This window comes from Aotus nancymaae, unplaced genomic scaffold (genome assembly GCF_030222135.1).
Source record: "Aotus nancymaae isolate 86718 unplaced genomic scaffold, 86718_ANA_hifiasm-v0.15.2.pri h1tg000089l, whole genome shotgun sequence".
NCBI classification, from domain to species: domain Eukaryota; kingdom Metazoa; phylum Chordata; class Mammalia; order Primates; family Aotidae; genus Aotus; species Aotus nancymaae.
This window is the reverse complement of record NW_026988504.1, coordinates 16,777,352-16,793,928: the sequence shown is the minus strand read 5'-3', so window position 1 is coordinate 16,793,928 and position 16,577 is coordinate 16,777,352. Positions and strand designations below refer to the sequence as shown.

The 16,577-nt window shown below is 40.4% G+C and overlaps 1 protein-coding gene and 1 pseudogene across 4 annotated transcripts in view; one reads left to right on the top strand and one right to left on the bottom strand.

Moving 5' to 3' along the window:
• HELZ (helicase with zinc finger) overlaps positions 1-16,577 on the top strand; it is a 172,473-nt gene that overhangs the window by 9,316 nt on the left and 146,580 nt on the right. For all 4 annotated transcript variants that reach the window (XM_021670872.2, XM_021670873.2, XM_021670871.2 and 1 more), the window contains one exon: positions 14,479-14,706. In XM_021670872.2, the coding sequence (XP_021526547.2) occupies positions 14,497-14,706 (210 nt within the window). In that variant the 5' untranslated portion in view covers positions 14,479-14,496. The remainder of the gene's footprint in view (positions 1-14,478; positions 14,707-16,577) is intronic.
• Positions 8,915-9,232, bottom strand: LOC105718213 (large ribosomal subunit protein eL42-like; annotated as a pseudogene).

The window sequence follows — 16,577 nt, the reverse complement described above, 5'->3', positions numbered from 1 at the left end:
GTAGTCTAAGTGAGGGTGATGAGCGCCTGAATTGAATTGGTGGCCGTGGCAGGGATTCAAGAGGTATTTTGGAGGTTAAATGGAGAGATGTGACTAATTAGATGGGGTAGGGTGGGAACAGTTAATTCTGTATCTCTTTTTTTTTTTTTTCTGGAGTGCAGTGGCTCGATCTTGGCTCTTGCAACCTCTGCCTCCCAGGTTCAGTCGATTTTTCTGCCCCAGCCTTTCATTGCCCAGGCTCGTCTTGAACTCCTGAGCTCAAGCCATCTGCCCACCTTGGCCTCCCAAAGTTCTATTTATCTCTCTCTCTCTCTTTTTTTTTTTTTTTTGAGATGGAGTCTCTCTCTGTTGCCCAGGATGGAGTGCTGTGGCACTGTCTTGGCTCACTGAAACCTCCACTTCCTGGGTTCTAGCAATTCTCCTGCCTCAGCCTCCTGAGTAGCTGGGATTACAGGTGCCTGCTACCACACCCGGCTAATTTTTGTATTTTTAGTAGAGATTGGGGGATTTTACCAGATTGGTTAGGCAGGCCTTGAACTCCAGACCTCAAGTGATCTGCCTGCCTCGGCCTCGCAAAGTGCTGGGATTATAGGCATTAGCCCCCTAAGTTCTATAACTCAAGTCAGAGATGAGGCTATGGTTTTTATGGTTGGGTGGCTGGAAGAATGGGACATTAAGAAAAAAAAATAGGTAAGTCACGAGGGAGAATGGCTCTTAGGAGTTTAGAATAAAGGCAAATTTGATTTTGATTGTGTTGAGTTTAAGGAGCTCATGGAAAGTTGGAATCAGAATTTAAATCGTACAAGGAACTTCAGAGATTTAATGGGGCAACAGCTAAGGAAGTTTAGGGCCCTGAAAAGTTAGAGGAATCAGTGAGGTCTCACAGTTAAAGCAGAACCAAGATGGAAGCTTCAAGATTCCCAGTCCATGACTTTCCTCTCTACTTCACACTGAAAAATGCTGAAGGTTCTCAGCTGTGGTGTTTCCTAACCCAGGCAGCAGTGCTCAACAGAGAGTGGGAAGTGGCATAGTTATGTTGGGGAGTGAGGACTTTATTTTTTATTTTTTTATTTTTAGTTTTTTGAGAAGGGATCTTGCTCTGTCACCCAAGCTGGAGTGCAGTGGCACGATCTCGGCTCATTTGAACCTTTGAGGTTCAAGCAATTCTCCCACCTCAGCCTCCCGAGGTGGCTGGGATTACAGGTGCACACCACTATGCCCGGCTAACTTTTGCATTTTTAGTGTATGCGGAGTTTCACCATGTTGGCCAGACTGGTTATTTTTTAATTAAAAGTTTCTTATTATGGACATTTTCAGACATACAAAAGTAAAAAGAAGAGTGTAATCAATCCCCATGTACCCACTGTCCAACTTCAGCAGCTCTCAGTATTGTTTCCTCTGTTTCTTCCCTCTACATCAATTACAGTGAAGCAAATGGTGAAGCAAAAGTAATTTGGTGACCTTAAATTTTATGTATTAGCAAGTAAGGAGAGTCAAAAAGTTTAATAGGGTATGTTCTTAGGTCTCTGCGTGGGGTCTAGAGTAAAGAGAAAGAGGATTAATTCCAGAATTCCTATGCTGTCTCAATTTTGTGTCTTTGGGCAAATTAATTTAAGTCTTCTGGGACTAAGTCTTTTTGTTTTCCATGACAATGAAACTTACTGCTTGTTAAAAGTTATAAAATACATGACTGGGCGTGGTGGTTTATGCCTGTAATCCCAGCACTTTGAGAGGCCTAGGCGGGCGGATCACGAGGTCAAGAGTTTGAGACCAGCCTGGCCGACATGGTGAAACCCTGTCTATAAGAAATACACAAAAATTAGCGGACATGGTGGCTCATCCCTGTAATTCCAGCTACTCGTGAGGCTATGGCAGGAGAATCACTTAAACCTGGGAGGCAGAGGTTGCAGTGAGCTGAGATCATGCCACTGCACTCCAGCCTGGGCAACACAGCAAGACTATGTATGTCTCGAAAAAAAAATTATAAAATACAGATGAATAAAAAACTATAATGGCACCACCCAGAGATATCCACTTCTATTTTTGTAATAAGCTTTTTTTATTTTTGAGATGGAGTCTCACTCTGTGTCCCAGGCTGGAGTACGGTGGTGTGATCTCGGCTCACTGCAACCTCTGCCTCCTGATTTCAAGCATTTCTCCTGCCTCAGCCTTCCTAGTAGCTAGTATATTATAGGTGCCTGCCACCCCACCTGGCTAATTTTTTGTAATTTTAGTAGAGACGGAGTTTCACCATGTTGGCCAGGCTGGTCTTAAACTCCTGACCTCAGGTGATACCCTCCTCCCCCACCCTCGGCCTCCCAAAGTGCTGGGATTACAGTCATGAGCCACTGCACCCAGCCTGTAATGAACTTTCAATTTTGGAATAATTTTAGATTTACAGAAAAGTTAGAAGTGTAAGTCAGAGTTCCTGTAAACTCTTTACTGAGTTTCCCCCATTGTTAACGTCTTATGTTTCCATGGCATGTTTGTCAAATCTAAGAAGCCATTGTTGGAACATTTCTATTAACTAATTTTTAGACTTTATTTGGATTTCACCAGTTTTCCCACTAATGTCCTTTTTCTGTTCTAGAATCTGTCCAGACCTGCAGTGAATGTAGCTGTTTTGTCTTCTTTGTCTTTTTTGGGCTGTGATATTCTCATACTTTGTTTTTCAAGACAGTTTTCAGGAGTACTATTTAGGTATTTAATAGAATGGCCTTCAATTTGGGGTTTATCTGATATTTTCTCCATGGTTAGACTGTTTCTTATCCTTCCTGATTTTCTTATCCAAAATATTCAATATTTACATGTTTTACAAAAATGAGATGACAGACTCTATTATTTTATGATCTGTTTGTTTTTACTTACAGAATGGTATTATACCACATACATTATTTTGTAACTTGCTTTTGTCACTTGAAATCTTCTCAGTAACCTTATTTTTAACACTGTATGGAAAACTCTCTTCTGAGTTTTAAAGTCTGATTTGAAAATACAGCATTAGAACATAATCTGTTGGTAAATTGAAGGTGGCACTTAAGGGTCTGTGATAGTAGTGGTGGTAGTAGTAATGTGATTCTGTGTCTACACAGATAATCTGGAAGGGAAAAGAAGAAATAAAAAGGATAGACAATGTTTTATAGTAATATAATTTTCTTGGCAAGCAGTAACCTTTTCTAAAAGTCAGCCTTTTAGTATAATTTGCTTGCTTTTTTTTTTTTGAGATGGAGTCTTGCTCTGTTGCCCAGGCTGGAGTGCAGTGGTGCGATCTTGACTCACTGCGACCTCTGCTTCCTGGGTCCAAGTCATTCTCCCTGCCTCAGCCTCCCAAGTAGCTGGGATTACAAGTGCCACCACGCCCGGCTAATTTTTGTAGTTTTAGTAGAGATTCAGTTTCACCATGTTGGTAGGCTGGTCTCGAACTCCTGGTCTTGTGATCTGCCCGCCTCTGCCTCCCAAAGTGCTGGGATTACAGGCATGAGCCACACCTGGCCTGCTTGCATCTTAAGTATGGGGTTTTGTTTCTTCATATCTTTCTTAATTAATAAGCATGTTAAATGATTTGGAAGAGGCTCAAACTCTTCAAGAAAGAATTTGGAATTCTTGAAACTAAGAAGGCTAGCTCCAGAATTGCTGGAAATCCTGAAAAATGGATCAGGAAAAATAATAGATAGGAAAAAAAATCTCAATTTTAGCTGTTGATATAATTTTTAGAAAATTTAGTTAATCTTAGTCACTAAAACAGATGGCAGAAGGCCCATCAGGATATTTCTTGTATGTATTTAAAACATTTTATACTATACTAAATTCCATTTATTCTGGAATTTCAGAGAATTTACCTGTACGAAAGTGATTATTCAAAATAGACCATGGTTGATTATTTTAGTTTCTAGTTTTCTTCTCTGTAGGCTTAGTCTCTCTTCTGATGCTTCTTGCATACTCAGCAATTTTATGTTTTAGAGAAAAATGCAAGTCTGGTTGAATATTAAGTACAGTACAGGGAATAAAACTACTTTGCAGAATATTTTGCCTGCGTATAGTATAGGACCATATAGATTCCAGTTTTGGTTAAATGCAGATGAACTTAAAGGTAATACAACATACCTCTTTGGGACTTGACATGCTAATGAGAACTGAATTTGGAACAGGACAGTTCTTGGTATGCTTGGCATTTAGGTTATTTTAGGTCTTCTTTGGGAAATTTAATTATTTGTTGAATGGTTTTAGTAAATTGAATGTTTGTCATTGGGATAAAGATGGTATAAAATGGACTCTAATTTATAAGATAGTTGTATTGGGCAGAAAGGCGTTTTACACAATACATTTAATTCAAGATAATAGGTGACTCAGAGGCCAAATAATTCTATAGGAAGTAATGCTATTTTAGTTTTGGGAGGAGAGCATCTTAGAGAAATAGATCTTGAAGTGTTGGTTAAAATCTGGGTAGGATTTAGATCCAGAGAGAGGCGAGGAAAGGATGTTCTGGGCAGAGGGATTGATGTTATCAGAATCTCAGAGGCCTGTGGACTTGGGGCCTGTATTGGGGTTGTAGCCAGATTGCTGGTGGCCCGGATATCTGGTAATGAGCTTTCACATTATTTTATAGGCATTTCAAAGTTATTGTGCCATCTCTAAAGTAATACTTTTTCTCCCTAAGGAAGCATGACACAGCTTAGTCACATTGGTTCACCAGGGCCCTGCTGCTCAGTAGGGAAGAGGGGCCCGTTCTGATGCGCTTTCTTCCTCTTCACTTGGGTTGGTTTTTTAAAAATTTTTATCTATTTTTGAGACAGAGTCTCGCTCTGTCACCCAGGTGGAGTGTGGTGACTTGATGTCAGCTCACTGCAACCTCTATCTCCTGGGTTTGAGCAATTCTCCTGCCTCAGCCTCCTGAGTACCTGAGATTAAAGGCGAATGGCACCACACCTGGCTAATTTTTATATTTTTAGTGGAGACGGGGTTTCACCATGTTGATCAGGCTGGTCTCGAACTCCTGACCTCGAGATCCGCCCACCTTGGCCTCCCAAAATGCTGGGATTACAGGCATGAGCCACTGCGCCAGGCCCCACTTGGGTTATTTTAATAATGTATTGGCTGGATGTGGTGGCTCACGCCTGTAATCCCAGCACTTTGGGAGGCCAAGGCAGGTGGGTGCTGAGGTCGGGAGATTGAGACCAGCCTGACAAACATGGAGAAACCCTGTCTCTATTAAAAATACAAAATTAGTCAGGCACGGTGGCACATACCTGTCATCCCAGCTACTCGGGAGGCTGAGGCAGGAGAATCTCTTGAACCTGGGAGGTGGAGGTTGCACCACTGCACTCCAGCCTGGGCAACAAAAGTGGAACTCCGTCTCAGAAAAAAAAAAAGTGTCAATTTGGCTTTTCTTTATTTGGTCACAATAAATGTTTTTTTTTTGGGGGGACAAAGCCTCACTCTACCATCCTGGCTGGAGTTGAGTGTTGTGATCGCCACTGCAACCTCTGCCTCCCGGGTGCAAGTGATTCTTGTGTCTAGCTTCCCAAGTGTTTGGGTCTACAGGCATCCACCACCATGCCTGGCTAAATATTTGTATTTTTAGTAGAGGCGGGGTTTCGCCATGTTGCCCAGGCTGTTCTCGAACTCCTGAACTCAGGCAATCTGCCTGCCTGGGCCTCCCAAAGTGTATTTACTTTCTACTTTCAGGTTAGTAATGGAATTTCTACAAGGAAAACAAAGTAGAAGAATTCATGGCAAATAACTAACTTAAAAAAATATGGATATACTTTTTTTCTAGTAGTTCTTCTGATTTAAATTTTTGTTTTGTTATACAAAGAAACATATATTTTATTATATTTGTCCTTTAAGTTTTATTGTTTATATAGTCTAATAAGTAAAGTTATCTTGGGGTCTGATTAAGAACCAGTTACGGATGTTAGTAATTTCTGTCGAAGGAGATGGTGATACTGTTTAACATAACTCATTACTCTTCTACAACCTTTTCAAATGCAGTCTGATTCATTCCAACTAAGTTAATTATGTGGTAGAGTTTTTTTTCTAATAGGCAAATGTATAAGACAGAGATGGAGAAATCATCTTGAATTTAGATTGAAGAAATTTTAGTTTACTACTGTGACATCTTGCTATTTGATCAATTTACTTTTGCTTAAAGTCGGTCTGTTAACAAAGGATTGGTCTTTGAGATCAAAGAAGACCGTAACTACATTAACAAGAGATGCTAATTTGAGGAATACAACTGATTTTTAAAATAAAAGTGTATTTCATGACTTGATTTCAAGGTGGTCTGGTGGTTCTTTACTGTCACAGACAAAGGTTTGGAGTGGAAAGATTGATTTCATTTTTCTTCCAGCACTTACTTTTGGTCCTGGACCAACCATCTAGCTATGATGGAATTCTTCAAAAGTATTTTACATTTTGTGCCAAGTGAGCTCAATCATTGTTCCATTTGGAGAGGTTCTTTCTGAGACTCCATTCTTGCCTGTAAAACCTATATATGCAGAAAGGGAGGTGCATGGGTTTTCTGTTTATTCACAGCTCACTTATCCTGTATCTCCTTTTTAGTTTTAAAAAATCATGTCAATTGAGACATTCAGAATCATATTTTAAAAATAATTTTTATAATTTTATCATAAAAATTAGCATATAGTAAAACTGATGTTTGTTGGTATACAGTTTTACTAATTTAACACATGTATAGCTTGTGCAGCCATCACCACAATCAGGATACAGGGCAGTGTCATCACCTTAAAAACTCCCTCTTGCTCTTCTTTTATAGTTGCTCCTCCCCAACCCATACCCACTGGCAACCACTGATCTGTTCTTAATTCCTATAGTTTTATCTTTTTGAGATTAAGATTTTATAAATGGAATCATACAGTATGTAAGCTTTTGAAACTGGGGTCTTTTACATGGCATAATATTTTTGAGATTGTTTCAAGTTATTGCATATATTGAATGCTTGTTCCTTTTTATTGCTGAGTAGTTTTACCTCACAAAGAGGTCTGTTTATCTGTTCACTCATTAAAGGACATTTGAGTTGTTTCCACTTTTCAGCAATTATGAATAGAGCTGTTATGAACATTTGTGTTCAGATCATTGTGTGAACATAGTTTTCATTTCTCTACAGTATCTGTCTGAGGGGCAAAGGGGATTGTTGGGTCATATAATGTAGTGTGCATATTTGATTTTATAAGAAACTGCAGACCCTTTTTCCAGAGTGGCTAAATGATTTTATATTCCTACTAGCAGTGTATGAGGGTTCCAATTACTCTACATCACTTGGTGTTATCAATATTTTTAATTTAGCCATTCTAATAGGTATGTGGTGGTATCTAATCCTGGCTTTATGACATCAAACATCTTTTTATGTGCTTATCTGTTATCATCATAGCCTCTTTGTGGAGTGTCTGTTGAAATCTTTTGCCCAGTTTTTATTTGGTTAGTTTTCTTATTGTTGAGTGTTGGGAGTTTTTTTTTTTTTTTGAAATGGAGTCTCACTCTGTCACCAGGCTGGAGTGCAGTGGCGTGATCTCGGCTCACTGCAGCCTCCACCTCCCGGGGTCAAGCGATTGTCCTGCCTCATCCTCCCTAGTAGCTGGGATTACAAGCATGCGCCATCATGCCCGACTAATTTTTGTATTTTTATGGAGACAGGGTTTCACCATGTTGGCCAAGGTGGTCTCGATCTCTTGACTCATGATCCGCCTGCCTTGGCCACCTGAAGTGCTGGGATAATAGGCATGAGCCACTGCGCCTGGCTGGGAGTTCTTTATATGTTCGGATCCGAATCCTTTTTCAAATATATGATTTGCACAAAATTTCTCCCAATCTCTAGTTTGTCTTTTCATTCTTTTAACAGTATCTTTCATAGTACAAAAATGTTTAATTTTGATAAAGTTTTATCGATTTTGCTCTTTTGTCAGATTTTGCTAAGATGGATCAATTTTAGAACAAGTTTCTGTTTTATAAAAGTAGTAAAAAGTAACTTAGGGATGGGATACTCTCTGAAAGTTGACTTTTGTGAAAGGATGCAAATTTTACCGTTTTATGGAAAGATGGTGCTAATTAATGTACTCCTTAGTTTTGGGACACATAGGACTTTTGCTTAACCAAGGAGATAATTGGCTTAGGGGTGTGTGTGTGTGTGTGTGTGTGTGTGTGTGTGTTTACATTTTTTAAAATGACAATCACTAACATTGTGGTTATTAACACAGACGTACTTTTTGTAATGCAGAACTATGTTAACCCTGTTTCGGAATTAAAATGGTGATATTTTATTGAGTTATCAATTAATATGGTGATATTGAGTTTTTACTCCATTGGAATAGCATTAGAATCTTAGTTGCTTGTGGGCTCAGAATCTGTTGTGGCTAAAAGGAGTTGTCTGACTGCCTGGATTTGAATCCTGCCTTTGTGGTTTATAGTGTAACTGGGTAAGTAACTTACCTCTGTGCTTCAGTTTCCTCATCTGTGAATGGGAATGATAATCATAATAACAATCTAATATCTACTTTATAGGGTCATTGTGTAGATTAAATTAGATTATGTACATATAATCTTACATAATTTTTTTTTTTTTTAAGACAGAGTCTCGCTCTGTTGTCCAGGCTGGAGTGCAGTAGTGCAATCTGGGCTTACTGCAACCTCCGCCTCCAGAGTTCAAGCGATTCTCCTGCCTTAGCCTCCTGAGAACTGGGACAACAGGCGTGAGCCACCACACCCGGCCATGTACATATAACCTTTTCAGCGTCTGGCACACAATGAACATTCAGTAGAAGCATGTTGTTGTTGTTGTTATTATTATTGAAGTAACTTTATACGTTGTTAAAACAAATACTTTAGGCGTATATATGTATATTTTTTTAAACATAAACTCAAGATTTTATCATCTTCATAATAAAAGAAAAGATGACACTTAGAACTGGATCACGTGGCCCTTTCTCTTCTTATCTCCTCCCAGTTCAAAATGCTTGCATCTTTTAATAGCCAGCATTCTCTTAAATCTGCAGTTGGGCTCAATGCACTCAAGCCTTAGCACAGTCTTCTTTGTAGTAGCCTTTTTCTGGAAAATCGGCTTAGCTTGCCCACCATTGCCACTCTACTTCCTGTCATAACTCTGCTTTCCCTGAGCATACAGAGAATCCTTGCCCTTCTTGTACTGTGTCACTTTGTGGGGTTGGTGCTTGCCACACTTCTTACAGAAAGTCCAGCGGGTTTTAGGAATGTTCAGCATGTTTGCGTAAGCACTATCAGCATGGAAAGCTAGGCTTATATTTTTAAGACACAGAAGAATCATATGTCACACTAAGCCATTTGTCTCCCATGCTCACTTATTTTTTCTCTTAACACTTACTGTTATTAGTAATAAATAACATGATCATTGTTATTAATAATCGTATATACACTGTTTTACAAGACAATTATCAGCTCATTTGGTACTGATCAGATTATCTATCTAAATTAAGACTGTCTTGTTTCCAACTGCCTGAAATATCAACCTAAACTGACTTAAGCTAGAAAAAAATTTCTTGGCTTACCTAACTTTGAAGTCCAGGCACCGCTAGCCAGAGCTGGATTCAGGGTCAGGTGATGTCATCAGGACTCAGTTTCTCCCTGTGAATCAACTGTGCTTTTTCCTGTATAGACTTTAGTTGCTGACACTGTAAGAAAAATGGCTGCAGTACATTCAACCCCCCTTGGCTTCTCAGAATTTAGATTCAGCTGGAAGGAGCATCAGTTTCTTTCCCAGAAGCCTCAGCAAGTCTCATAGTGTCTCATTGGCTCTTATAGGGTCATATGTCCTACCCTGAGCCAATCCCTGTGCTCAGGGCTGTGAGGCTCGGATTGGCCAGTTAGTGTCACATGCCATCCTGCATCCCTGGGGGAGTTAGTTCTTCAGGAACCACATGGTCTAAGAGTTGGGGAGAGGTGAATTCTCAAAGGGAAATTGTGGACTTTTATTACCAGGAAAGGGAATGGGTATTTGGTGACAAAACAACTAATGTTCATTGCATGGTATTAGTCTCTTTTTATAGGTCAGCAGCAGATCAGAGGAGTTAGTGGATTTCGGTTAGAATCTTGGTTTCTGATTTCAGCTTTCTTGCCTATGAAGTCACATCCTCCAAGTACATGTTCCTTGTGTTTTATATTCTTTTGATAAAAGTTTGGATAATTTTTAACAGGAAGAGAAAGAGTCAAGACAGATGGGGTGAACCTTAGCAATGGGTGAATATGGTGTTTTTCCTACACTAGTGTGCTTAATGTGACTCAGCTTCAGTGACAGCGACATCCATTCCCTGGGCCACTCTGTTCCCATGGGAAAGATCCTTAGAGACCCAACTTAGTATCTGCCTTTGGATCTGGCTGTTATGTTCAGGAAGCAGGATCAGGTACTATAGATACAGATGTGCGATGTGTTCTAGACAGGGATGTCAGCTGTATTCTTAGTGTATCTGGGAGCTGGCCTCGTTTAGAAGTCCTCCTAGATCTCTCATGGCTTATTATCCACAGTTCATTTTAGCATGGCCTGAGATGTTTTCTCATTTTGACTTTGAGAGTTTTGCTTTTATGTTTGAGAAACCATTTTAGCTTCTTCAGAAGGAGTGAGTATAGTAAGTCACGCTGTTTTCTGGCAAACCTGAAAAAGCAACTGAACAGAGCATGCGTTGTATTGAGATCCACACTACAGCTAAGTGACCCTACTGTGATTCAGGTAGACCTTGGAAACTAGTTATCAGGACCTGATTAACAAAGGTAATTGGGGTAGCTGTCCACTTCAGAGGAAAGCATCTGGGTCATAAATTGAGTCATTTCCTCTCAAAGCTCCTGAAATTCATAGTTCTGCCGTTAATCTCTACTTACATATTAATGTTATTGAGATCTCCCTGGCTAATGTGTTTGGTGGTTAATGTTGATAGTGGCCTTTGTGATCATCTCTCATAGCCAGATTTAGGGTTTAGCTAGTCCTTATCAGTGACTTGCAGATATACTTATTTCTCCAATGGCTATTCTTTGCATAATCATTACCAGTGTATTGAGATGGAGAAAATAGGTGAAAATAATTCCTCTGTCAAGTAGGTAAAGTAATTACATAGAATAATACTTTATTTTCTATACTGTATTGTATGTTGAGGTCAGTAAAGTGCTTTTAGCTTTATATAGGCTGGGTGTGGTGGCTCACGCCTGTTATCCCAGCACTTGGGAGGCCAAAGGGGAATGATCTTTTGAGGCCAAGAGTTTAAGACTAGGATAGACAACATAGCAAGACCCGGTCTCTACAAAAAATAAAGAAAATTAGCCAGGTATGGTGGCATGCATCTATAGTTCCAGCTTCTTGGGAGGCTGAGGCAGGAGGATCATTCTGGAGTTTGAGTCTGCAGTGAGCTATGATTGCACCACTACACTCCAGCATGGGCTGCACAGAAAGACTCTGTCTCTTTGAAAAAAAAAAAAAAAACTTTATATAAAGCAAAAATAAGGAATTTTAGGGACATAATAATAGCTAATACTTACTGAGCACTTATGTCCCAGGCATTCCTTTAAGTACTTTATATGTATTATTTCACTTAATCCTTACAGTAACCCTGGGAGGTAGGTATTAGTTGTCTTCCCAGTTTAGAGGTGAGCAAGTTGAAATAATCCATGTTAAGCCACTTGCCTCAGGCCATGCAGCTGGAGAGTGGTGCAGCTGGTGAATTCTGAACACAGGTCCTCTGGTTCCAACTCTGTGCTCTGGATCACTGTGCTACACCATTCCTAAGAAAGATTTTAGCTGGTACGTTATTAGCTTTGCTTTTCTTACTACTTTTTGTATTAGTTGTCTAGATGTGTCACTTTGTGGGGTTGGCAAGCACCAACCACTCAGAGTGACATAGTACAAGAAGGGCAGGGATTCTTTGTATGTCTAGGGCTGGGAGTTCTGTAGGGAAGATGTGCTAATTCTAGGGTCTCTCGTTACTGCAGTTATCTGGCAAGCAGTGTATGCTTGTCTATATTAGTAGTTCTCAACTAGAGCTGATTTTGCCCTCTCCAGACAGTTACTGGAGACATATTTGGTTGTTAAAAGTCAGGGGATGTGCTACTGGCATCTATTGGTAGGGACTAGGGGTACTGACTGCTAAATAACCTACAATGCACATAATGGCCCACAGCAAAAAATTACTACACCCAAAATGTTAATAGCATTGATATTTTAGATCTGGACTATATCATCAGATAGTAATTATTTTGTAATGCCACTCTTTGTCTAATGGGCAACATCGCTGTAGTAATACAGACATTATTTTTGACTTCGTTGAATAATTGATTTCACTCAAATCAATATATGTTTGTATGAAAGGCATACATACCAACTATGACTTAAATATTTAAATCCCCTTCAACTAAACTCGGAGTTACAGCCCCCCAAAGGAAAGCTGAGAGAGTTTAAAGGGAAACCAGGTAAAGACCAAGGACACAGTACTCTTCTTTTTTTTTTTTTTTTTGGGAGGGGGTTATCTTAACACAGTTAGATTTCTTTTTTTATATTGGAAGTGTTAATTTAGGCTTGATGCAGTGGCTCTCTCCTGGGAGGCTGAGGCAGGAGGATCACTTGAGCCCAGCAGTTTGACACCAGCCTGGGTAACGTAGGGAGGAGACCCTGTCTCTACAAATACATACATACATACATACATACATACATACATACATACATACAATTTAACTGGACATGGTGGTACATGCCTGTAGTCCCAGCTACTTGAGATACTGCTTTATGAGGATCCCTTGAACCTGGCCTGTCGAGAGGCTGCAGTAAGCAGTGATTGTGCCACTCCACTAGAGCCTGGGTGACAGAGTGAGACAGAGAAGTGTTAAAATAAAAATTCAAACTGAGAAAAGTAGAGAATATTATATTGTACCACATGTATAAATCATCAGTATTGAACACATGCTGACAAATACTGTTGAAGTCCTTTTTGAACACTTCTGATCTCATTCCTTAGCTATTTCTACAGTTTTGGGAGACCACAAAGCTCAAAAGCTGAAGGGGCTTAGACAGATGTCTGTCATCTTGCCTCCTGCCGCTCTCTGTGGGCTGCACTTTTTCCCCCTCGTCTTGTACTGCAGTTTATTGGCAGCAGATGGCTACAGCACAGCTAGGAGGGGGCAGAGCCTGTGTGTCATTATCAAAGCCAGGAAGGCTGGCAGAAAACATGTAGGCTGGAGGCAGGCAGAAGGGACAAAGAAGTACGGTCAGGCCAGCTGGTTAAGGTGGAAGGTAGGGAAGAGCAGGAGAGAGAGAAGGTGGATGCAGGCACAAAAAGCAATCTGTAAGTTTGACAGAGATGGTCAGCAAAAGTGACTGTTGGGAGCAGTATTGTTAATGTCAGGTCAAAGGAGTTAGGTCTTCTCTGTCCAAGTTTTTTGCTCCTGCCATGAGTGATATAGCTGGGGAGAAACAATGTGTAAACTCCCACTATTTCTTACTTGGACTATTTTAGTGATCTCTTAACTAATGGCAGTGCTTGCCATTTCTTCCCCTGTGGCAAGCCTGTGGTTTCTTCTACTTCTAACCAGTTCTTTATAGAGCTGGTAGGACTTCTATTTGATAGATTCCTTCCTTATTTAAAAATATTTCATCATGCTGCATTGCCTATGGAATAAAACTCTAGCTTCTTGTCGTGGCATTTGAGGTCATTCTTAACCTCTCTTACTCCTCTGATGTACCTTGAGTTTAAGCTCTGTATTTTCTCCCCTTGGTGATTTCACTTGAACTCTTCTCTCTGAAAAACTCGCATTTGCTCTCCCTATCATCTGTGTGTTGAACTCCTTTTCACCTTTTCAATCAGCTCATGCCTTTAGGCAGATGGAATAAGTCTTTTTTTGTAATTGTTCATTTGTTCTTTGCCTCTCTTGCTAGAATCTGAGTTTCTTGAAAGCAGTGATGACATGCCTCATCTTTGCATTCATTGCTGCTAGCACAGGGCCTGGCCCTTGAGAAATGTTTGTTGAATTGAATTAATGGACAGTTTAAACAGTTCCAACCAGTTTTTTAATTGGTGGTTTGAAAGAATCCTGCATGGCATAGATTTTGGTTTTCTGCAGTCATGGTCATAGAACTGTGAGACTGAAATTAGGAAACTGAAATTTGGAGGTTTGGATGTAAAACGTTCTGTCCGTTTGGTTAAAAAAGGGAATCCTTTATGGTTTTTTGTATACTTTGCAGTATTCACAGGCATGTTTCATTTATAAATTTGACATATTGTTGGTATGATCCTGGTTTATGATTGACATTTTGCCTGAATCTTAGTAAAGCCTTCATAGAATATCAAAGAGAAGTATAGATTTTGTAGCATCAATAGCTGCTGCTTAGCTGTGACCTTGATCAAAAGGCTAGCTGAGAGTATTCAGATAGATAATTAAGCCAGCTGAGATAGGAATGGGGCTAGAATTTATAATTAATAAGTTTTAAAAACCTTCTCTTGTTCTTTCTGTCTGTAGGATTTTTGTCCCTGAGTCATGGAAGACAGAAGAGCTGAAAAGTCATGTGAACAAGCATGTGAATCACTTAAGAGGCAGGACTATGAAATGGCCCTCAAGCACTGCACAGAGGCCCTTCTTTCTCTTGGCCAGTACTCCATGGCAGACTTCACAGGGCCTTGTCCATTGGAAATAGAACGCATCAAAATTGAGAGTCTTCTTTACAGAATTGCCTCATTTTTGCAACTGGTGAGTAAACACTGTCAATAAGCCAGTGCTGAACTATGTAAAATGGCCTTTTTCATTGAGTGGGGACTACACAAATAGCTAATTCTGGGCCAAAGAGATGTGAGTGAAGTGGCTGCTGATTGCTGAATATCTTTGATGGCAAGGTAACTATGCTTTTGAACCTTGAAAATTGTACTGCTATAGGGCATTTTGGATTATGCACTCACTCAACAAGTATTTACTGAGTATGTACTGTGTACTAGACATTATTCTAGGTTCTTGTTATATACATTAATGAAAGAGAAAGATATCTTTATGATACTTTTTCTAGTAGGGGAACAGAAAATAAACAACAGACATAAAAATTAAGCACCATAGATTGTTAAAAGGTAGTAACTGCATGAAAAAAGGAGAACAGGGCAGGCGAGATTGGGAGTACTGGGGTTAGAGATGGGGTTACAATTTTAAATAGAGTGGTCAGGGCAGGCCTTAAGAAGGTAATAACTGGAGGCAAGCGGGTGAGCCAGGTGTAAATCTGGAGGAAGAGCATTGCAGGCAACGGAAACAGACCCAGCAGCAGAACATTGCCTGCTGTGCCTGAGGAGTAGCTAGGGGTTAGTGTGGCCTGAGTAGAGCGCTCACGGTGGAGAGGTGGGAGGACTAAAGCCTGTGGGGCCTGCTGGCTTGTGGAAAGGACTTTGGTTTTTATTCTGTGTGAGTTGGGGAGCTATTGCAGGGCTTTGGGCAGAGGATTGGCGTGATCTAATTCAACAGGAATTGTTTAACTTTTGTGCGGAGAATAAACTGTAAAGGGATAAGTGTTGATGCAAGGAGAGTAGGTTGGAGACTATTAGAATAATCCAGGATGGAGTGGCTCAGATCAAAGTGGTAGCAGTGGAGATAGTGAGAAGTAGGAGTAGTAAGAAGTGGTTTGTACATTGAAATTAGGAGCAATCAGATTTCCTTATGTATTGAATGCAGGGAATGAGGGGGAGCAGTTGCAGTTACTTACCTCGATTCTTTTTGTCTGAACAATTGGAAGAATGGTGTTTCCTTCAACTGGGGTTAGAAGGCTACAGCTGGGGAGGAGGTTTTGTGGGGGAAGGTGGGAGTTCAGTTTTGGACATACCGAGTTTGAGATGTCATTCAGACACCCAGCTGAAGATGCTGAGTAAGCTGTCTGATATGCACATATGGACTTTGGGAGAGAGAGTCATTGGAGAGTGTGGGACAGAAGTGCTGTATGATGTCTTGAGCCTGCGTAGAATCACTGAGGGAATGAGCATCATAGAGAAGAGGCGAGGACTGAGGGCCGAGTCTTGGGCTGCTACAGTGTCAGGAGGTTGAGGTGCAGAGCAGGAACCAGCAAAGCAACCTAAAGAGCAACCATGAGGAAAGGGGAAAGTGTGAGAGTAACGAGTCCTGGTAGCTGCGTGAAGGAAGAAAGTGTGTCCAAGTGAGAAGATGTTGAATGGTGTCAGCAGCTGCCAATAAAGCCGTGAGATTGTGTCTGAGTGGGGACATGTGAATCCATGTGGGTCCATATGGATGCAGTGGAGGTCACTGGTGATCTCATGAGAGTGGCTTCCTTGGAGTAGTGGGTAAAAGTCTGCTTAAAAGAGGGCTTAGGAGAGAATTGGGGAAAGGAATTGAAATACATCAACATTGACAACTCTTGAGGAGTTTTGCCACGAAGAGATACCAAAGAAAAAAAAGAAAGGGAAAGCAAAAAGAAAAGAAAAAGGAATGGTAGCTAGTCGGAGAGGTAAAGTCAAGGGAAATATTTTTTTAGATGGGAGAAATAACTGTATTTATGTATAGAAATGAACCAATCAAAGGCAAAAAATTAATGATGTAGGACAAGTCAAGGAGGTTTGCTGGAGTGCTGTGCC